This window comes from Scyliorhinus canicula, chromosome 16 (genome assembly GCF_902713615.1).
Source record: "Scyliorhinus canicula chromosome 16, sScyCan1.1, whole genome shotgun sequence".
Taxonomy (NCBI): domain Eukaryota; kingdom Metazoa; phylum Chordata; class Chondrichthyes; order Carcharhiniformes; family Scyliorhinidae; genus Scyliorhinus; species Scyliorhinus canicula.
In genome coordinates this window covers 78,850,288-78,872,419 of record NC_052161.1, presented here as the reverse complement: position 1 = coordinate 78,872,419, position 22,132 = coordinate 78,850,288, and the positions used below count along the sequence as shown (strand labels likewise).

At 46.9% G+C, this 22,132-nt stretch overlaps 1 protein-coding gene across 1 annotated transcript in view; it reads right to left on the bottom strand.

Moving 5' to 3' along the window:
• Positions 1–10,368: 10,368 nt before the first annotated feature.
• Positions 10,369–22,132, bottom strand: part of rufy2 (RUN and FYVE domain containing 2) — a gene marked incomplete at its 5' end in the record, with an annotated part of 91,728 nt that continues 79,964 nt past the window's right edge. The window contains one exon of the mRNA XM_038774026.1: positions 10,369–11,469. Coding sequence (XP_038629954.1) covers positions 11,326–11,469 — 144 coding nt within the window. The remainder of the gene's footprint in view (positions 11,470–22,132) is intronic.

Genomic DNA, 22,132 nt, shown 5'->3' with positions numbered 1-22,132 from the left:
CCTGTCCAATTCAGATATTTCAACCAGCTCCTTAATGTTTACCCAGATCCCTTTCAAAGAAGGGACGCATATAATGCACAACACCCAGGATTCGACTATACTACCCGTAAAGTTGGGTTGGTATGCTCGAGATCCAATTCGTGATTCTCGCTGGCTGTTGCTTGTTTCCTTCCTTGTCTGCTCTCAGTCACCCCGGTCTTGAGTCTCCGCTTCAAGTCTTCACTTCCTAGATGGTCGGAAGGCCTATTTATATTGCCCTGTCACCACCCTCTTCCTTTTCCACTTGACCGTGGCCTTCTGCCAATGGAGTCTCAAGAGGCAGGGTCTCAGCGCCCAATGGTCTAGTTGATGACCTGTTAGGCACCTGAGCCCACCCTAGGAGAATTGATGATTGCTTGATGGGTTATCAGGAACTGTGGACAATAGGCCAATCCATGTTGAGTAGGAGTAATAATTACTTGATGGGTTATCAGGGCTGCTCCAGACATGAACCGGCAGCCTCTCGTGAGTTCTGTACATTCGGATTCAAGTCGGATATTCTGCAGGCTTCTTGCTGAAGCGGACTAGTTTTAATTTAAAGTGCCCAATTCTTAGGATATCCAATTTAATCGGCCTTAAAACGAAGCCCTGATTAGATCACCGAAACCGTACAAAGCAATAAAAGTAGTTACTTACCTGACCATACTCACTCACCCAATCAGCTGCTTCCGCTTGCTCTGCATCACTTTTGAATCGTGACGTCACTTCAGGAGGTCCAAACTAGCACTCCGATCTCAGTTGCTCCTTTACCCTCCTGGCTCCACTTATCTTTTGTTTATTATCTTCACTTGATTCAACTTCCCTATTGCTAGTGTTCCTTACAAGGGCAGCAATGGTTAGCAGTGCTGCCTCACGGCACTGAGGACCGGCCCCAGGTCACTGTCCGTGTGGAGTCTGCACATCCCCCACCCACACAACTCAAGATGTGCAGGTTAGGTGGATCGGCCATGCTAAATTGCCCCTTAATTGGAAAGAAATTGGGGACTCTAAGTTTATTTTTAAAAAATGAATGTTCTTTACTAAAATTCAAGGAACTACTACTTTAAAAAATATATATAATTTGTAAAGCTATTTAAACACAATCCCCAACTGCAACTTCTCACCAATGAACTTGTGTTTTCCTGTGATGTTGCCTCTGGATTTCTTTTTCAAATTCGGCCTGATGCCACACTACAGGGTGTCCCCCTCAGGTCCGTTTGACTCCAGAACAGGGTGCCCCTCGTAGGTCCGACTGTCATAAGATATAGGAGCAGAATTAGGCCATTCGGCCAATGTATGTTTCTCATCCCCATTCTCCTGCCTTCTCCCCACAACCCCTGCCCCCATTATTAACCTGAGGAAGGAGCAGTGCTCTGAAAGCTCAACAAACCTGTTGGACTTTAACCTGGTGTCGTAAGACTTCTTACTGTGCTTACCCCAGTCCAACGCTGGCATCTCCACATCATGCCCATTATTAATCACTGTGACTGCAGTACGGGGGGTCCCTCGCAGGTCTGCTGTCTCTGCTCCCGGAAGGTTCACAGGGAATCAGTGATCCCCTATGTTTTTTATTTAATTCAAAAAAGGTGCAGTGTGTGGACTTGTAATGCACTTACAAGTCTGCAGGCAAAAAGAACCAAGTCCAACTGAATCTTTGCTTTTGTGTAATTAGGACATTCAGCACCAGTTAGTACTCTGTTTATTGCAAACAGTTGAAGGATCATGCTGTTTGACCAAGTTGCCAGTTGGACTTATGGAATGTCTTTTAACCATTCCATTAGCCTACAAAAAGGCAGCTGGGGCAAAGATGCACATGATGGTTAGTCAGCCTGGGTACAGGTTTGACTTTCTACTACACAGTCTGGGTTAAACTTACTCTTCGTGATTCTCTTTTCCTGCAATCGTCCCTATCGTTTACAAGAACACCAAGTTCACACCCTGAAAATACCAGCTTCGAATATGTAACTCAAAGAACAATACAGCAGAGGAAGAGACCCATGAGCCCTCCAAGCCTGTGCCAACCATGGTACCTGCCTAAACTAAAACCGTATGTACTTACGGAGTCCGTATCCTTTCATTCCCTTTTTTAAAAACATTTTATTCAAACATGTATCAAAGCAGGTTACAGCAAATAAACACCCCAGGAAACATTGTTCCCAACAATCAACTACAGATTTTCCTCCTTTTTCACCCCACCACGTGACAAACAGCTTCTCAAACACAGTCACAAACATCCCCTACCTGAACCCCTTAACTCATACTTTATCTTCTCTAACCGCAGGAAGTCACACAGGTCACCCAAACATGCTGCTACCCCCGGTGGCGATGCCAACCGCCACTCCAGCAAAATTCATCGCCGTGCAATCAGAGGTGAAGGCCATGACATCAGCCTTCATCTCCATGAGCTCCGGCTTCTTTGAAACCCCAAATATTGCCACCAAAGGGTCTGGGTCCACTCCCTCCTCCACTATCCTGGCTAAGACCGCGAACACTCCCGCCCAGAATCTTCCCAATTTTTCACAACCCCAAAACATGCGTGCATGATTCGCTGGCCCCTGCCCACACCTCTCCCAATCATCTGCTACCCCCTGAAAGCACCCACTCATTCTCGCCCGAATCATATGCACCCTGTGCACCACCTTGAACTGTATCGGGCTCATCCTTGCACAGGAGGAAATCCCGTTTACCCTTCGCAGTGCCTCACTCCATACTCCCCAACTGATCTCATTCCCAACTCTGCTTCCCATTTCTCCTTGATCTTCACCACCCGCTCGCCTACCTGCTCCCCCAGCCACTTATATATATCCCCAATTCTTCCCTCCCTTTCCACATCCGGAAGCAGTAGTCGCTCTAGCAGGGTTGTAGCCTGGCAATCTAAGGAATCCCCTTCCAGACCTTTTTGTGCAAAGTCCCTAACCTGTGGAGATACCTGAACTCACTACCCCTTGGCAGCTCTACCCTCTCCAGACTGGCAAATTCTTCCTCCAAATACAAATCCCTCACCTTGACCAGCCCCAATTCCCGCCACCTCCTCTATACATTATCCATCCCCCCCGGCTCAAACCCATGATTCTCGCACAGCAGCGTTAGCACCGACATCCCTTCCACCCTAAAATGCCTCCTCAGCTGATTCCATATCTTCATCATTCCATATCTTCGCTATGGACTGCACCACTGGGCTCCCTGAATACCTACTCGGAGCCATTGGCAATGCTGCCGTCACCATAGCCCTCAAACTAGACCCCTTACAAGATTCTTTCTCCATCCTAACCCACTCTGCCTTCTTCCCACCTCCGCCGCACCTTGTCCACATTTGCCGCCCAATAATAATGAAGCAAGTTTGGCAACGCCAACTCCTCCTGCAGCCCCACCCTCGGCACCTTCGCTGCCCATACAAAGTCAGATATAATTGTGTCCACTTTCCGAAAAAAGGCTTTGGTAAAGGATCGGGAGAGCCTGAAAGATAAACAAGAACCTCGGCAGAATATTCATTTTCACTACTTGGACCCTCCCTGCCAACGTTAAGTGCAGTGTATCCCACCTCTTAAGATCCTCCCTTGCCTCCTCCACCAGCTTCGTTAAGTTCTACTTATGAGGGTGGCACGGTGGCACAGTGGTTAGCATTGCTGCCTACGGCGCTGAGGACCCGGGTTCGAATCCCGGCCCTGGGTCACTGTCTGTGAGGAGTTTGCACATTCTCCCCGTGTCTGCGTGGGTTTCACCCCCACAACCCAAAGATGTGCAGGTTAGGTGGATTGGCCACGTTAAATTGCCCCTTAATTGGAAAAAATGAATTGGATATTCTAAATTTTAAAAAAAAGTTCTACTTATGGAGCCCCGTCCATTCCCTCGCTACCTGAATCCCCAAGTACCTAAACCTATCCCCCTAAAGTAGCCCGCTGTGCCAGCTCATTCAGCTTGTATCCAGAGAACCTCCCAAACAGGCCCATAATCCTTCCTATACTCTCCAACGGATCTGAAACATACAGCAGGAGGTCATCGGCATAGAGTGACACCCGATGCTCCCTCTGTCCCCTTATTATCCTCTGCTGACCCCCTGAGAGCCTCTGCCAACAGCTCTATGGCCAGCAGTGGCGACAACGGGCACCCCTGCCTCATACTGTGCAAGTCAAAGCTTCGTGAGCTCATATCATTAGTCCTCACCCTCGCTCTTAGCGCCACATACAGCAACCGCACCCGTGCCACAAATCTCGGCCCAAACCTTCCCAAAACTCCACCCGATCAAATGCATTCCCTGCATCCATGGACACCACCACCTCTGGTACCAGAGCTCTCGACGGATTTATCACCACATTCAACAGCCATCTTATATTACTCGAGAGCTGCCTGCCCTTCACGAAGCCTGTTTGATCTTCTGAAACCACCCCGGGACACAATCCTCCCCGCCAACAACTTAGCCAATACTTTCACATCCGTGTTCAATAGTGATGGGCCTATACGACCTACGTTCCACCAGATCCTTCCCTTTTTTGATTAGTGTGATTACTGCCTGCTTCATCGCCTCCGGCAACTCCCCCTTCTCCAGTGCTTCATTAAACACCCCCAGCGGATGTGGTGCCAGGTCCGCTGCAAATTCCTTATCAAACTCTGCCGGGTACCCAGGGGCCATCCTCTACTTCATACCCCTAATACTATCCAGCACCTCCCTTGGCCCCAGGGGCTCCTCCCAACGCCTGCCTCTTTGCTTCCTCCACCTGGGGAAATTCTGGCTCGTTCAGAAACCGCCCCATGTCCCCCTCCTCTCCTGGGTCTGCCTCATAAAGTCCATGGTAATACGTACTCTCTAAATGCCTCATTTATCTTCCCGGGCTCTGACACCACATCCCCAGCCCCAGATCTTCAATATTTCCCTGGACGCAGCCTGCCTCCGCAGCTGGTGCGCCAGCATGCAGCTCACCTTCTCCCCATACTCGTATTGCACCCCTCTTGCCCTATGCAGTTGCCATAATGCCCTCCCCGTTGTCAGCCTGTCAAATTGCCCCTGCAACTTTTTCCTCTTCCAATCCCTCCACGGTGGGCACCCTCGAATATTCCCTGTCCACCTCCACTATCTTGCTCACTGGACAGTCATGTTCCACCCTCCTTTCCTTATTCACATGGACCGTGAATGAGAGAATTTCTCCCCGGACCACTGCCTTCAGTGCTTCCCAAAAAATGCCCGCCGACACCTCCCCATTCTGATTGAACTCCACATAATCCCTAATCGCCAACCACACCTTATCACAGAAACCTCCATCCACCAACAACCCCGAGCCAAACCTCCACCCCGGCCTCTGCTCTTGTCCCATACTGAACCGAATGTCCAGCCAGTGGGGTGCATAGTCCAAGATAACTATCCCCACATACTCTGCCCCCTCCACCCTAAACAAAATCTCCTGACTCACGACAAAGTAATCAATCCTCGAATACACTTTATAGATGTGTGATGTGTGAAAAGAAGGAATACTCCCTTCCCCCTGGGTTCTGAAAGCGCCATGGATCCACCATACCCATGCTCTCCATAAACCCTCCCCGCTCCCTTGCCATTCATACCCTACCCATCGACCTGGGGCTCAATCTATCCACCCTCGGCTCCAGGATACAGTTAAAATCTCCTGCCATGGTCAACTGGCATGTGGCCAAATCTGGGATTGCTGCCAGCAACCACCTCATAAAACCCACATCATCCCAATTTGGGGCATAAACATTTACCAACACTACTGGTGCCCCCTTCCAATACCCACTCACAATCACATATCTCCCACCCTGATCCCTCACCTCCTTCGCACTCATGAATCCCATTTTTTTGTTCATTAAAATAGTCACACCCCTCGATTTCGAATCAAACTCAGTGAAAATCTGCCCAACCCACCCCTTCCTTAACCTAGCGTGGTCCTTCACACGGAGGTGTGTCTCCTGCAAAAAGACCACTCCCGCTTTCAAGCTCCTGAGGTGCTTGACACCTGCGACCTTTTAACCGGCCCATTCAGTCCCCGGACGTTCCATATTACCACCCTTTGGTAAGGGTTTGCGCCTCCAAACCCCTCTACCGTCCGTCATCTTCCCCACTTAACTCCTGCCCCTTTAATTCCACTCTGTACCTAGCCCATCCCAGATGGCCCCTTCGCCCTTGACCATTCATCTCTCACCCCCTGCCTCATTGCAAACCCCCCCCCCCGCTTTTCCCCTTCTTCCCCTCCACTTCCCCCATTTCCCCCTCCCCCCAGCCACCCCTCGTGGCCTTCTCCCCCACCACCTCACTTCCGTTCACCAGCATAACCTGCTAGCGCAGCTGCCGCTGCCCAAAGGCACATTCTAATGACCTCCCCCTCCCTTTCGCCCCCCCCACTCCTCAGTTCAAAGAAGGTTCCCTGCTGGCCTTGCCCTCCCCCACCCAAACAAGAAATTCTCCTGAACTCCAGGCAGCCTTCTCCAAAAGCAAACAAACAGATGTTAACCACAAACAGTCCCATAAAACAGGAGGGGGTTGGCAACATCCATCCCCACAAACTTTTCACCCCTACAACTCCTTACAATCTCAACATTGAACAGAAACCCCCCCACCCCCCATAATAAAAGGCGAAAATACCCCAATCCCTACACCTACTTCAAACATGCTCCCGCCCATTACATAGTGCTAGCACCCCAGTTCCCAAGCATTGTCCACTCCGTTCTCCCCCAGTTTATGCTCCTTAATGAAGTCTTCGACCGCTTCGGGAGTCTCGAAATAATACTCACGGCCTCCAAACATCACCCATAATTTCACTGGGTAGAGCACCCCAAACCTGATCTTCCGCCGGTGCAGCACCGCCTTGGCCTTGTTGAAACCTGCCTGCTATTTTGTCAACTTGGCTCCGATGTCCTGATAAATCCGGACTTTTTTTCCCTCCCAGTCGGAGATACGTTTCTCCCTGGCCCACCTTAGAATTTTCTTTCTCCACAAATTTATGGAGCCTCATGACCACCTCCGCATCCAGAGCCACCACACAATCGCTGTGGTCCGAGATCACTCCTTCAATCTCTCGAATCTGTGACTCTGGACCTCCAAACACCTCTCCATCCGCTCCAAAGTACTCTTTGGGGATGCCACAGCTTCTGCAATAGCCTTTGCATGATCCTCCTGTATTTCTTTCCTCGGTTTATGGAATTCCTCAGAGATAAAAGTCATCAGTTCCTGTATCTGGGGCTTTCCAGCTTACCATTCCTCCTGTGTCACAAAGGAACTCTACGGGGTGTCCCCGGACTGTGTCTGTGACTACTGGTCCACCTGACTTGTCCCAGAGTGTGTCATAGACCCAAGTTGGGGAGTCCGAACACTGTCAATCTGCGCTATTTATGGCAAAATTGTCCGGGTGGGTGCTAATACTGTGTATAGGCCTGGCATTGTTCCTATGTGGGGCGTTCGCTTGCTGATGCCGTTGCTGGTTCGGGGGCGCATTGCATTCGCGGGAGTAACATCCCTTTTGTCCACAATTATAGCATCCCTGTGCTCTCTGGTGCTGTCTGTCATGTCTACCTTCTGTTTACCCATGTGGGGTCCTGATGTGTCCTTACTGGATTCATATTTGCCTCTGCCTTCTGCTCTGCCTTTTATGTAGAGATTGTTCCCAAGCTCTAGAAAGTCTCTTCAGAACCCTACCAGCCTCCCCGAACAGGCGGCGGAATGTGGCAACTCGGGGCTTTTCACAGTAACTTCACTTGAAGCCTACTTGTGACAATAGGCGATTTTCTTTTTCACTTCGTTATGTGTGGCACCTGAGGGGGTCATAATTCGCACAGGTTATTTGACCTGCTTCTGTGGCGTGGGAGACTAAAATACAGGCCCATTTTGTTGTGTTTTCGACATCTAAGCGTGCACGGACTAAATCTCCAAATACCACTTTGAAGTGTACCCAAAGGCGTCCTGCGTATGCAGTCGGATGCTCGCCCTCCTTTTGTCTGCAGCGATTTAGACCTCCTCTGTTATAACCAATTGCATCTGAAATAGCTGCCTCCATGTCCTCATAGCTTCCTCCTCCTACATTCTGTGGATCAGGTAATGCTGAACTAACGGATGGGTCAAGGCTCATCATTATAAGTTTCACTTCCTCCGGTTCGTCCATAACGGTCTATTGTCTTACTTGCTCAAAGAAATGGTGTGGGTCTGATGTGGGTTGGAATGGTTCAATTTTGGCACACACATTTCTCAATTGTGTGATGGATAATGGGGTGGTGTAGACAAAATTGGGTTCGTCGTCAATCGATGACTTGCACTGTGTGGTGACTGGATTCATGGGGTTGTGTGCTGCCTGTGCAGTTGGTGGTGCGGGTACCTTCCTTTTCAGGGCCTAGGGGGCTCTATTGTGATTTTCAGTGTCTTCTACATATCTATAGGCAGTTTCCTTGAGTTCCTGCCAATCGGGGCCATTTTCCTGGTCTAAATTTGGTCCAAAGGTGTCTCTGAAACCATTTTGCACTGAAAACAGTGACTGTAACCATGAAATTTGCTGCCTGCATTTGGAGTGGTCTACTGAACTCTGCCTTTGTTCCGTTGTGGAACTGTGGAGTGCTCTGTTCCGTTGTGGAACTGTGGAGTGCTCGTGAAGCTGCCTTCAAGTCTGCCCATTGCTTCTTTAACTGTTCTACCTGTTGTTCCGTCTCTTCTCTTACCAAAACTGCACGTTGTGTATCTTGGTAGGCTTTATCGTATTGTGTCTGAAAGCTGCTTAGGTGGACTAGACAAGATTGGTGTGCCCATTTGACATCAGCCATCTCCTTGTCTTTTGCCACGAGCTGCTCTCGGAGTTGCTCATTAACTTTTTCACACTTGCTAACGCTTCCCCTCACTCTTCTCCTCTTTCTCCACAAGCTGTCTGCGGAGCGTCCTCACGACCTCCTCTGTGCCTCACAAGTGTGCCAGACAGGACACGATTGCCATCGGCTTACAAACTTTTCCTAAACTCTTCTTGTGTATCTCGGTTAGGTTGTCCCACCAAGTTTGTCCTATACGACCCGGACCTGACTCTTCATTCAAACAAAACTCAGACCAAAGGGGCCATCCTTTCCCCTTTAAATATTTCCTTAGTTCCTCTTCCCATTTGGGACATTGCTCTGCTCTACTGGTCGCTGCGACCTCAGGTTCCTGTGGGTTCATAAGGCGTTCCATTGCATTTGCTACCATTTCTACTGGTATCTCTTTTCTGTATCCTAAATTTGGGACGGGGGGGGGGGAATAGGATGGCGATGCAAACAGTGGGTATGGCCTAAGCTATTTTCCGGTTCACAAAACTCCCAATAGTTTTTACGCAACAAAATCTAACGAGTTTACCTTATATCCCTCTTAGTACACATGCAAATTACTACACACTTCCGAATCTTGGAGGTTTGATCAATACGGGACTTACACTTGTGGTTTCTTTCGCTTTTCCAATTGGGTTTCTAATTCAATGTTTTGTGGGTTCTCTTGGAGTGACAAAATCACTTCTAGGTCGAATCCCACCAGAGGTCGCCAATAATGTTGCCAATTAGTAATGATGATATTGCTTTTCAGAGTCGCTAGGTATCAAATGATACCACCACAAGGTTCAACCGGATATCGATCAAAGACCAACAACCAGTTAGTTCAAGTTCAATAATAGTTTATTTACACACAAGATTCACTCACATGCAACATAAAAACACTACAAGCTATATTATACCTAACAATACAACAACCTTTACTTAACTTCAGGCACCCGGCTTTGGCAGAGGAACAAGGCCTTTGTTCGGATCTGGAGTGACTGGGTCTGGAGAAGTAACTTTGGTTCTCCTGGGCTCATTCGTCTGGTAGTGATCGTTGAACTTGCTTCTGGTCGTGGTGCTGCAGTTGGCTTCAGGTATAGGCCGAGCCAAAGAGTGCCGGTGTGCCGGGATCGAACATATGGCAGTCTCTCTTTATTCTTTGGGGTTTCGCGCTCTTTTGGGCGGTCCTTAGCTTTGGACCCAATAATTCGGCAGGCTTCGATTACTGCCTTCGATTTGAGCCAATAAAGGGGCGGGTGTCTTGATGGCTGGGCGTGTCCTGAGCGATCATTGACCTTGGCTGTTTATGCTTCCTGGGTGAAGTGAGTGACGCCGATGTGTCTGGAATTGTATCTGATACCTGAGTACAAGTCCTTTGTCCTGGGGAAATGGGCCATTAGAATGCAAATCGGCTCGGGGTTTCAATACTGTCTGGTTCTCTGTTAGAAAATATACATTTAGGCTCTTGAGTTTGCCTGAATCCTGTATTGGCCGACTTTGCAAGTATCCATGTTTCCTTCGTAAGTGGCCATCCCAGATGGCTACACCAGGAAGCTCGTATTGAATCGTAATAATTTTCAATGACAAGTGTCCTTTGAACAGGCATAGATTTTAATATAAAACCACGACTGCCACCATGTTAATGCACATCAGTTTCCATTTGCACTATGTTAAGCAATTAGATTAATCCAGAGGAATCAAAAAAAGTCATACATAGCATCTTCAGTTGGTGTAATTTGAAAGGCACAAACAAATCATACATCAGCACAAGTTCAGCTTTTCAAGCAAACAATTGCATTGTTAAATACATTAACCATTGTTAAATCAAAATTATACCGACTTCAAAATCAGTGCCTGTTTAGAATTGAGTCAGTGGGATGGAGCAGCGCAGCAACTGCTTAATAACCTGTAGAAATTAGACTGATATAAAACCACTGCACAAAACAAGAAATTGCAAGTCCATGTAGAACCTACAAGCAAGAACATTTATTCCAGATTAGTGTAGATCAGAAACACAAATCTTGTTGCCCCTTTGAGCCGTTATGGTCTTCTGCAGCTTCCAAGCAGTGTCTCCAGGATATTGAGACCAGAGTAGGATGTGCAGATGGGCTCTTCTACTCCTGGTGGGAATACTTAATTATAGTTTCCCAGCAACTCCATTTCGCTACAGGAGATATGGTTCAGTTTGAAGCATGAATGAGCTCAGCTTAGGTAAGAAAGTGGGGGGAGAACTAACAACTAGAAAAGGGGTCCGGAATCTGGAACACTATTTACTTCCGCTATAACATAATTTAGTTCCACAAATTTCATCATTTCTATTTTGTGAACAGTCTCTATCGAATACCTCGTTGGTACAGCATTGAGAGGCAGGAGTTTCCAGAGGGCAATGAATCAGTTACAATAGTTTAACAGTCAGTCTTCCACTTTGCCTGTTTATAGCACATTCATTAGCTGCTCAGCATTTTTGATGGGGACCAGAGATTGGTAAAAAAAAAAAGGCAAACTTGTCCAAAGATCTAATCTCTGGCTGCGGCAGGAGGCTGGGCCTCAGGTGGTGCTGAAGGAACATCGCTGCAAGAGCAGTGCGTGGCAGGTGTCACACACACGCACAGGTTTCGGTGAGGAGGGCATAGGAAGTTCGTTGTCGGAGCAGGCATTGCAGAAGATTTCGCCACAGTTCCTGCAGTGATGCTAAAGAGGATAATGACAAATCAGAGCTTCAACACTACTGCAGTGACAAACAAACTTAACTACACTTGAGAAAACTGAACTCACAGCACATCAACATTTGTATGGCATATTTAAGATGGGGGAAATGGTCTGATATAGGTTATAAGGAGGTGGAGAAGTTGGGGGAAATAATTCCGAGGCTTAGGGAACTGATGGATGAAGGCACAACTACCTTCAGTTGTGAAGGAAATCAGGAATCGAAGGAGGCCAATTTAGTGAAGGGTTGTAGGGTGGGAGCAAATTAAAGAGGTGGGAAGGGATTTAAAATCTAAGTTTGAGATAGGCAAGAACAGAGTTTGGGTGAGCTGAAATTTGAGAGCAGCATTGGAAGTGTGACGATAATTAGAGCAGATACGCTGAAGCCAGGGATTGAGTCAGCAATGTTAAGGGGGAGGCAATAGGTGACGGAGTGGACATTGAGTTATGTTAATTAATCACGGGATCAAATACAATGAATAAAGGTTGCAAACAGTCTGGTTCAGTTATTAGGAGTGATGGAGTTAGTTGATAGGGAACTGGAGTTGTGATAGGGAACTAAAACTAATGTAGCGTCAAGTCAGGGGCCAACACACGGCACAGTGGTTAGCACTGGGACTATGGTGCTGAGGACCCGGGTTCGAATCCCAGGCCCTGGGCCACTGTCCGTGTGGAGTTTGCAAATTCTCCCCGTGTCTGCGTTGGATAAAAAATAATTGGGTACCTTAAATTTTAAAAAAATGCGGCGTCAAGTCTTCCAATATTTAGTTGGGAAGATATTTCTACTCATCCAGCCTGGATGTTATTCAGGAAAACAAATCATAGCCAATGGAGTGGATGAGGTGTTGGGCCTAAACAGGGAAACATAGGGAAACTGATATTCAAACTTGTAATTTTGATAAAGACTATTTCAGTGCTGTGGCAGAAATCTGATTGGATGGAATCGAACATGAAGTTGCAGGAAGGATGGGTAAAGATTTAGACAGCGACAAATTAAAGTACTTTGGAGAGAAAAGGGAGATAGCTGCTCACATAGAGCTTCCCAAATTTTCATCTACATTGCTCAGGGAGGAAAATTAGGAGACATGATTGGTGCTCGGTCTGAGCTCTCTGCTGTAAACAATTATCTAGCCTCGTAGCTGAACAAGATATAGGGAAGTGTTGTGAACCAGAACTTAAGCCTCAGGCAGGAGGATGGAGGAACACTCATGGGAACAATTTTCAGTTTCACAAACATTTGAAAAGATAGTCTCTGCAGAAAGTAAATTAATACAGAAATCAGTCCAAAGATGTGCAGATTAGGTAGTTTGGTCATGTTAAAATTGCCCCTTAGTGTCCAAAGTTGTGCAGGTTATGGGGATAGGACTTAGGTGCTCTTTCAGAGGGTCGGTGCAGAGTCAATGGGCCAAATAGCCTTTTTCTGCACTTGAGGGATTCTATGGATTCCTCTCATGATGACAATATCCGAGGGCAGCCCGGTGGCACAGTGGTTAGCACTGAGACTATGGCACTGAGGACCCAGGTTCGAATCCCAGCCTTGGGTCACTGTCCGTGTGGAGTTTGCACATTCTCCCCGTGTCTGAGTGGGTTTCCCCCCACAACCCAAAAGTTTAGGTGGATTGGCCACGCTAAATTGTTGGGTTACAGGTATACGGGTTACGTGGGTTTAAGTAGGGTGATCATTGCTCGGCACAACATCGAGGGCCGAAGGGCCTGTTCTGTGCTGTACTGTTCTATGTTCTAAATTGCCTCTTAAATCGGGAAAAAAATAATTGGGTACTCTAAATGTATAAAAAGAAAAAAAAGAATGATGACAATATCTGGGAAGCTCGCCCCATGAGAAGACAAAACACCTTAAACTTTTAACATTTCTGTTCTCAAGTCAAGAATGTTTTTCCTAATTCAGAAAACAAATTTCTATGTCAAACACTCCCAAGGCACGTAGATCACAGGTTAGATACAGAGTAACGTTCCCTCTACACTGCAATTAAACACACACAGCGCAGGTGCAATATGGGATAGGTGCCAAATTAAAGATAGATTGTGCTGTAGATTCACTCAATAGAATTTGATTTGTCTGTGTCTACACATTTGTTCAGGATTTGTTCAAAGGAGCTTTCATTAATGGTGACTCGATTTGACCCAAGGTGGAAAAGTGCTTCCCTCATCAGATTTGTTACAGGAACAAGAGGAGACCATGCAGCTTCTCAAGCCCATTACACAACTGAATTAGGTCATTGGCTGATCTGTATCAACTCCATCTACCTTAGTTCCATAATTTGGAATATCTTAACCTAACAAAAAAATGATTGATTTCAAGTTTTGAAATTTTCAAGTGACCCTGTGCCTGCCTCAACAGCTTTCAATGGGTTTGGAGGAGGGCAGTGGTTTGTAGGGGCTGCAGAGTTTCACATTCCCGCTATGCACACATGGCAATGGCCTAATGCTGGAAATATACAGTAGGTCTAACAGAAACTGTGGAGAAAGAGACAAAGTTAATATTTCAGATCAATGATCTTTAAATGTATTCGGAAACGTTATAACAGGTTTTATCGATCCTGGCCCATTGTCAGTGTGGAGTTTGCACATTCTCCCCGTGTCTGCGTGGTTCTCACTTCCACAATCCAAAGATGTGCAGGGTAGGTGGATTGGTCACACCTCTTCATTGGGAAAAAAAATGAATTGGGAACTTCAAATAAAAAAATAAAATACAACAGGTTTTAAGCATGTTTAAGGAGAGGGATGGAGAAAGAACTAAAGGGAAGGTATGTAATAGAGTACAAGACAGGAAAGAAGAGCTGACAAAAGGTTTGAGGGTGCAAAGCCAAAGGGCATGACAATTGGACAAGAAAGCAAAGATATGTCTGGGCGAGGTGTGAACCAACAACTACCATCGAAAAGCAACAGTGAGAAAAACCAAAACCAGTAAAGAGAGAGACACGATGGGGGCAGAGGTTACGATGTAAAATTATTGAATCCAGAAGGCTGCAAAAGTGCTGATACATAGAAGATAGGAGCAGGGGGAGACCTTTTGGCCCTTCGAGCCTGCTCCACCATTCATCTCGATCATGGCTGATCATCAATAGCCTAATCCTGCTTTCTCCCCATAGCCTTTGAACCCTTTCCCAAGTGCTATATCCAGCCGACTCTTGAATACATTTAAAGTTTTAGCATCAACAACTTCCTGTGGTAATGAATTCCACAGGCTCACCACTTTTTGTGTGAAGAAATGTCTCCTTATCTCTATCCGAAATGGTTTACCCATAATCCTCGGGTTGTGACCCCTGGTTCTGGACACACCCGCCATTGGTAACATCTCCCCTGCATCTACCCTGTCTATTTCTGTTTGAATTTTATAAGTCTCTATGAGATTCCCCCCCTCATTCTTCTGAACTCCAGCGAGAGCAATCCCAACCTAGTCAATCTCTCCTCGTGACAGTCCTGTCATCCCTGGAATCAGTCTGGTAAACCTTCGCTGCACTCCCTCGAGAGCAAGAACATCCTTCCTCAGAGAAGGAGACCAAAACTGCATACAATACTCCCAAGTGTGGCCTCACCAAGACACTGTATAATTGCAGCAACACATCCCTGCTTCTATACTCGAAATCTCTCGCAATGAAGGCCAACATACCATTAGCCTTCTTTACCGCCTGCTGCACCTGCATGCTTACCTTCAGCAAATGGTGCACAAGGACACCCAGGTCCCACTGCACACTCCCCTCTCCCAATTTACAACCATTCAGGTAGTAATCTGCCTTCCTGTTTTTGCTTCCGAAATGAATAACCTCACACTTATCCAAATTATACTGAATCTGCCATTAGTTTGCCCACTCGCCCAACCTGTCCAGGTCTTGCTGTAGGATCCCTGCATCCTCGTCACAATTCACCCTCCCACCTAATTTGGTATCAACTGCAAACTTTGAGATGTTACATTTTGTTCCCTCATCCAAATCATTAATATATATTGTGAATAGCTGGGGTCCCAGCACCAATCCTTGTGGTACCCCACTGGTTACTGCCTGCCAATTTGAAAAGGAGCCATTAATCCCGGCTCTTTGTTTCCTCTCTGTCAACCAGTTTTCTATCCACCTCAATACATTTCCCCCAATCCCATGAGCTTTAATTTTGCACAATAATCTATTTTTGGGGAAAGGCTAATGATAGCAATATTAGGCAGGAACTGAAGAACCTAGATTGGGGGCAGATGTTTGAGGGTAAATCAACATCTGACATGTGGGAGGCTTTCAAATGTCAGTTGAAAGGAATTCAGGACCGCATGTTCCTGTACGGAAGAAGGATAAATACGGCAAATTTCAGGACCCTTGGATAACGAGCACAGTTTCCTCCCACAGTCCAAAGATGTGCAGGTTAGGTGGATTGGCCATGCTAAATTGCCCTTAGTGTCCAAAACTGCCCTTAGTGTTGGTGAAGTTACTGGGTTATGGGGATAGGGTGGAGGTGTTGACCTTGGGTAGGGTGCTCTTTCCAAGAGCCGGTGCAGACTCGATGGGCCGAATGGCCTCCTTCTGCACTGTAAATTCTATTAAAAAAAACAGTGCCCCACCCGCCCTGAAAACAACCAAGAACCAACATTAAACAGAGAACCCCCTCTCAAAATATAACAATTACATGCAGACCCCCGGTGTTTGAATCCAACTTCTCGGCCTGCACAAAGGCCCACGCCTCCTCCGGGGACTCAAAGAAAAAGTGCCGGTCCTTGTAGGTGACCCACAAACCCGCCGGCTGTAGCATGCCGAACTTCACTCCCTTCCTGTGCAGCACCGCCTTCGTCCGATTGTACCCGGCCCTCTTCTTAGCCACCTCCGCACTCCAGTCCTGGTAGATCCGCACCACCGCATTCTCCCACCTGCTACTCCGCTCCTTCTTGGCCCACCTGAGCACACACTCCCGGTCAGCAAACTGGTGGAACTGCACCAGCACTGCCCGTGGCGGCTCATTCGGCTTGGGTCTTCTTGCCAATATTCGATGGGCCCCCTCCAGCTCCAGGGGCCCCTGAAAGGACCCAGCTCCCATCAGCGAATTTAACATGATGGCCATATAGGCCCCCATGTCTGACCCCTCCAGCCATTCCAGAAGGCCCAGGATCCGCAGATTTTTTCGCCTCGACCGATTCTCCACCTCCTCGAACATCTCCTGCCATTTTTTATGGAGTGCCTCGTGCATCTCCACCTTCACCGTGAGGCCTAAGGTCTCGTCCTCTCTTTCGGAGGCCTTTTGTCGGATCTCTCGGATCGCCCCCCCCGGGCCGTATGGGTCTCCAGCAGCTTGTCAACTGAAGCCTTCAACGGCTCCAGCAGCTCCGTTTTAAGCTCACTGAAGCAGCGCTGGAGAGTCTCCTGCTGCTCCTGCGCCCACTGCCTCCTGGTCTCCGCCATCTTGTGCTTCTTCCCTCGCTTCTGCTTTGGCACTGCAACCACTTTCTTACTCGCCCCACTCCTGGTCCAGACCATATACTGCCGGGGAAATGTTGCTGGCTCCTTTCCATGTCGGGAAACGTCGAAAAAGTACCGCTGGGGGCCTAAAAAGAGCCCAAAAGTCCGTTCCTGGCGGGAGCTACCGAATGTGCGGCTTAGCTCCGCATAGCCGCAACCGGAAGTCCCGATTAATTTGTTCTTAAGGGCAGCACGGTAGCATTGTGGATAGCACAATTGCTTCACAGCTCCAGGGTCCCAGGTTCAATTTCGGCTTGGGTCACTGTCTGTGTGGAGTCTGCACATCCTCCCCGTGTGCGCGTGGGTTTCCTCCCACAGTCCAAAGATGTGCAGGTTGGGTGGATTGGCCATGATAAATTGCCCTTAGTGTCCAAAATTCTATGATCTACGATTAACCCAGGACAAAAGTTCGGCACAACATCGTGGGCCGAAGGGCCTGTTCTGTGCTGTATTTCTCTATGCTCTATGGCAGACTGGTACAAAAGGTGAAGTCACACGGGATCGGGGTGAGCTGGCAAGACGGATGCAGAACTGGCTAGGTCATAGAAGGCAGAGAGTAGCAATGGAAGATTGGAGGGCTGTGACTAGTGGTGTTCCGCAGGGATCGGTGGTGGGAGCTTTGCTGTTCGTAGTATATATAAATCACTTGGAGGAAAGTGATGTAACTGGTCTGATAATAAGTTTGCAGATGACACAAAGGTTGGTGGAATTGCGGATAGTGATGAGGACTGTCAGAGGATACAACAGGATTTAGATTGTTTGGAGACTTGGGGCGGAGAATGGCAGATAGAGTTTAATCTGGACAAATGTCTGGTCATCGACTTCAGGAAGCAAAGTACTGTGCACACCCCTGTCAGCATCAACGGGGCTGAGGTGGAGGTGGTTAGCAGTTTCAAATTCCTAGGAGTGCACATCACCAAAAGTCTGTCCTGGACCACTCACGTCGACGCTATCACCAAGAAAGCACAACAGCGCCTATACCTCCTCAGGAAACTAAGGAAATTCGGCATGTCCACATTAACCCGTACCAACTTTTACAGATGCACTATAGAAAGCATCCTATCGGGCTGCACCACAGCCTGGTATGACAGCTGCTCGGCCCAGGACCGCAAGGAACTTCAGAGAGTCGTGAATACTGCCCAGTCCATCACACAAACCTGCCTCCCATCCATGGACTCCATCTACATCTCCCGCTGCCGGGGGAAAGCGGGCAGCATAATCAAGGATCCATCCCACCTGGCTTACTCACTTTTCCAACTTCTTCAATCGGGCAGGAGATACAGAAGTCCGAGAACACGCGCGAACAGACTCAAAAACAGCTTCTTCCCCACTGTCACCAGACTCCTAAATGACCCTCTTATTGACTGACCTCATTAACACTGCACCCTGTATGCTTCAACCGATGCCAATGCTTATGTAGTTACATTGTATATCTTGTGTTGCCCTATTATGTATTCTCATGTATTTTCTTGAATTTTGTTTAATTCCCTTTTTTTCCATGTACTGAATGATCTGTTGAGCTGCTTGCAGAAAAATACTTTTCACTGTACCTCGGTACACGTGACAATAAACAAATCCAAAATCCAAATGTGAGGTAATGCATTTTGGAAGGTCTAATATAATATACAGTGAATGTTAGAACCCTCAAGAGTATTGACAGTCAGAGAGATCTAGGTGTACAGGTCCACAGGTCACTGAAAGGGGCAACACAGGTTGAGAAGGTAGTCAAGAAGGCATACAGCATGCTTGCCTTCATCGGCCAGGGCATTGAGTATAAGAATTGGCAAGTCATGATGCAGCTGTATAGAACCTTAGTTAGGCCACACTTGGGGAGTATAGTGTTCAATTCTGGTCGCCACACTACCAGAAGGATGTGGAGGCTTTAGAGAGGGTGCAGAAGAGATTTACCAGGATGTTGCCTGGTATGGAGGACATTAGCTATGTTGAGCAGTTGAATAAACTTGGTTTGTTCTCACTGGAACGAGAGGTTGAGGGGGTGACCTGATAGAGGTCTACAAAATTATGGGGGGCGTTGACAGAGTGGATAGTTAGAGGGTTTTTCCCAGGGTAGAGGGGTCAATTACTAGGGGACATAGGTTTACGGTGAGAGGGGCAACGTTTAGATGTACGAGGCAAGTTTTTTTTATTTTTTATACAGAGGGTAATGGGTGCCTGGAACTCGCTGCCAGAGGAGGTGGTGGAAGCAAGGACGATAGTGACATTTAAGGGGCACCTTGACAAACACATGAATAGGATGAGAATAGAGGGATATGGGCCCAGGAAGTGTAGAAGATTTTAGTTTAGGCGGGCAGCACAGGCTTGGAGGGCCAAAAGGCCTGTTCCCGTGCTGTATTTTTCATTTAATCTTTTATGCGGGACTTTGTCAAACGCCTTCTGGAAGTCCAAATATACCACATCAACTGGCTCCCCTTTGTCGACTGTACTGGTTACCTCTTCAAAGAATTCCAACAGATTTGTCAAACATGATTTTCCTTCATAAATCCATGCTGACTGATCCTGCCACTGCTTTCTAAATGTTCTGCTATAAAGTCCTTGATAATGGATTCAAGCATTTTCCCCACTACCGAAGTTAGGCTTACTGGTCTATAATTCCCTGCTTTCTGTCTACCTCCCTTTTTGAATATCAGAGTGACGTGTGCTACCCTCCAATCTGCAGGGACAGGTCAAGAGTCTATAGAATCCTGGAAGATGACCACCAATGCATCCACTATTTCCAGAGCCACCTCCTTAAGCACTCTGGGATGCAGATTCTCAGGCCCTGGGGATTTATCCACCTTCAATCCCATCAGTTTTCTCAGCACCATTTCTCTACTAATGTTGATCTCCATTAGTTCTTCCCTCTCAGTAAACCTTTCATTCTCCATCGGATTTGTGTCCTCATTTGTGAAGACAGAACCAAAGTAGGTATTTAATTGCTCGGCCATTTCTTTGTCCCTTATTATGCATTCCCCTGTTTCTGTCTGTAGTGGGCCTGCATTTCTCTTTACCAATCTCTTTCTCTCACATATCTGTAGAAACTCTTAGTGTCAGTCTTTATGTTCACTGCAATATTCCTTTCATACTGTACTTTCCCCTTCTTAATCAATCCCTTTGTCCTTCTTTGCTGAATTCTAAACTGCTCCCAATCCTCAGACCTATTATTTTTCTTGGTCAATCTGTATGCTTCTTCCTTGTATCGGATACTATTTCAAATTTCCTTTGTTAGCCATGGATTGGCCCTCTTACCCCTTTTGCTTTTGTGCCAGACAGGAATGAACAGTTGCTGTAGTTCCTCCATGTGTTCCTTGAATGTTTGCCATTGTCTATCCACTGTCATCCCTATAAGTAACTCTCCCCAACCTATCAAGGCCAACTCATGCCTCATATCCTCATAGTTCCCTTTATTAAGATTCAGCACCCTGGTCTCTAAATCAACTACTTCACTCTCCGTCCTGATAAAAAATTCTATCATGTTGTGATCGCTCATCCCCAAGGGGTCTCGTACAGCCAGACTGGCAATAATTCCCTTCTCATTACACAGTATCCAGTCTAAGATGGTTCCTCCACATTGGTCAAGAAAATCATCCCGTATATACTCCAGGAATTCCTCCTCTACGGCATTGTGGCTAATTTGATTTGCCCAATCTATGTGAAGATTAAAATCACCCATGATCACCGATATTCCTTTATTACATACATCACTAATTTCTTGTTTAATGCCATTCCCAACCTCACCACTGCAGTTTGGGGGTCTATATATGACACCCACTAATGTTTTTGTCCCTTGGGATTTCTCAACTCTACCCATACAGATTCCACATTGTCAGAGCTAATATCCTTTCTCACTATTGTGTTAATTTCCTCATTACCCAGCAGTGCCACGCCACCACCTTTTCTTTTATGCCTGTCCTTCCTAAATACCGAGCACCCTGGGACATTCAGTTCCCATCCTGTTCACCCTGCAGCCATGTCTCTGTAATCCCAATTATATCATACTCATTTATATCTATCTGCGCATTAAGGCACAGAGCCTTTAAGTTTGTCTTTTTCACAATGCTCGTCTTGCTCCCAATATTTTTCTCTACTGTCCTGTTTGAATTTTGTCCTTGGTTTCTCACCTATCACTTTTCTTATTCACTTTTCTACCGTTTGCTTTTGTCCTTGTTCCCTCTTTATCTGACTCCTTGTGTAGGTTCCCATCCCCCTGGCATTTAGTTTAATGTAAAATTATTGAATCCAGAAGGCTGCAAAGTGCTGATAGATTGGGTGCTGTTCCTTAAGCTTCACTGGAGCATTGCAGAAGATGAAGGACAGATGGGTGAGAGTGGCAGCCAGAAGCTCAGCTTCCCATTTGTAGCGTGAAGAGTTGTTCTGAAAAGCTGTGACCCAGTCTTCATGCAGTCTTCGTGTTCAGACAACATGAGCAGCATATACTAAAATGAGTGAAGTGCCATTGTTTGGGGTCTTTGATGGTCAGAAGTGAGGAGGTGAAATATTTTGCATATCTTGTGCTTGAATAGAAGGTGTTGTGAGAAAGGGATGGGTGTTGGTATGATTGTGGTCCAGACCAGGATGTCAGAGGGAACAGTCTCTTTGGAATGTGGAAACAGGGGAAGAAATGCTGTGTTTGGTGGTGGCATCAAACTGGAGGTGATAGGATTATCTGTTGTATAAGAAGGCTGGTGGAGTGGAAGGGGAGGACAAAACAAAGCCTATCATTTCGTTGTTTTGGGAGAGAGGCGAAGGGGTGAGAGCAAAGATGTGTATAATAGAATGGACACATTTGAAGACCCTGGAAACCATAGTACGGGCCAAATCCTTGGTTCAGGAATAAGGAATACTAGTCGAAAGAGCCGGTATGGAAGGCAGCATCAGAACAGATGTGATGGAGACTGAGAGAATTGAATGGAGCCCAAATAGGAAGCATGATGTGAGCAAGTGTAGTCAAAGTAGCTGCAGGTGTAAGTGGACCTACAATGAATATTAGTTGAAATGAAGACAGATGTTGAGGAAGGAAAGCGACGAGTCAGACCATGTGAAGGAGAGCGAAGGTTGGAAAATGGAAGAAATGTTGATCAAATTTTCCAGTTCAGGGAGAGCAGGAAATGGCACCGACCATTTAGTATTTTCTGTTATTATTTCTGATTGCCAGCATCTGTAGTATTTTGATTTCTAATATTTCCCACCAGAGGAAC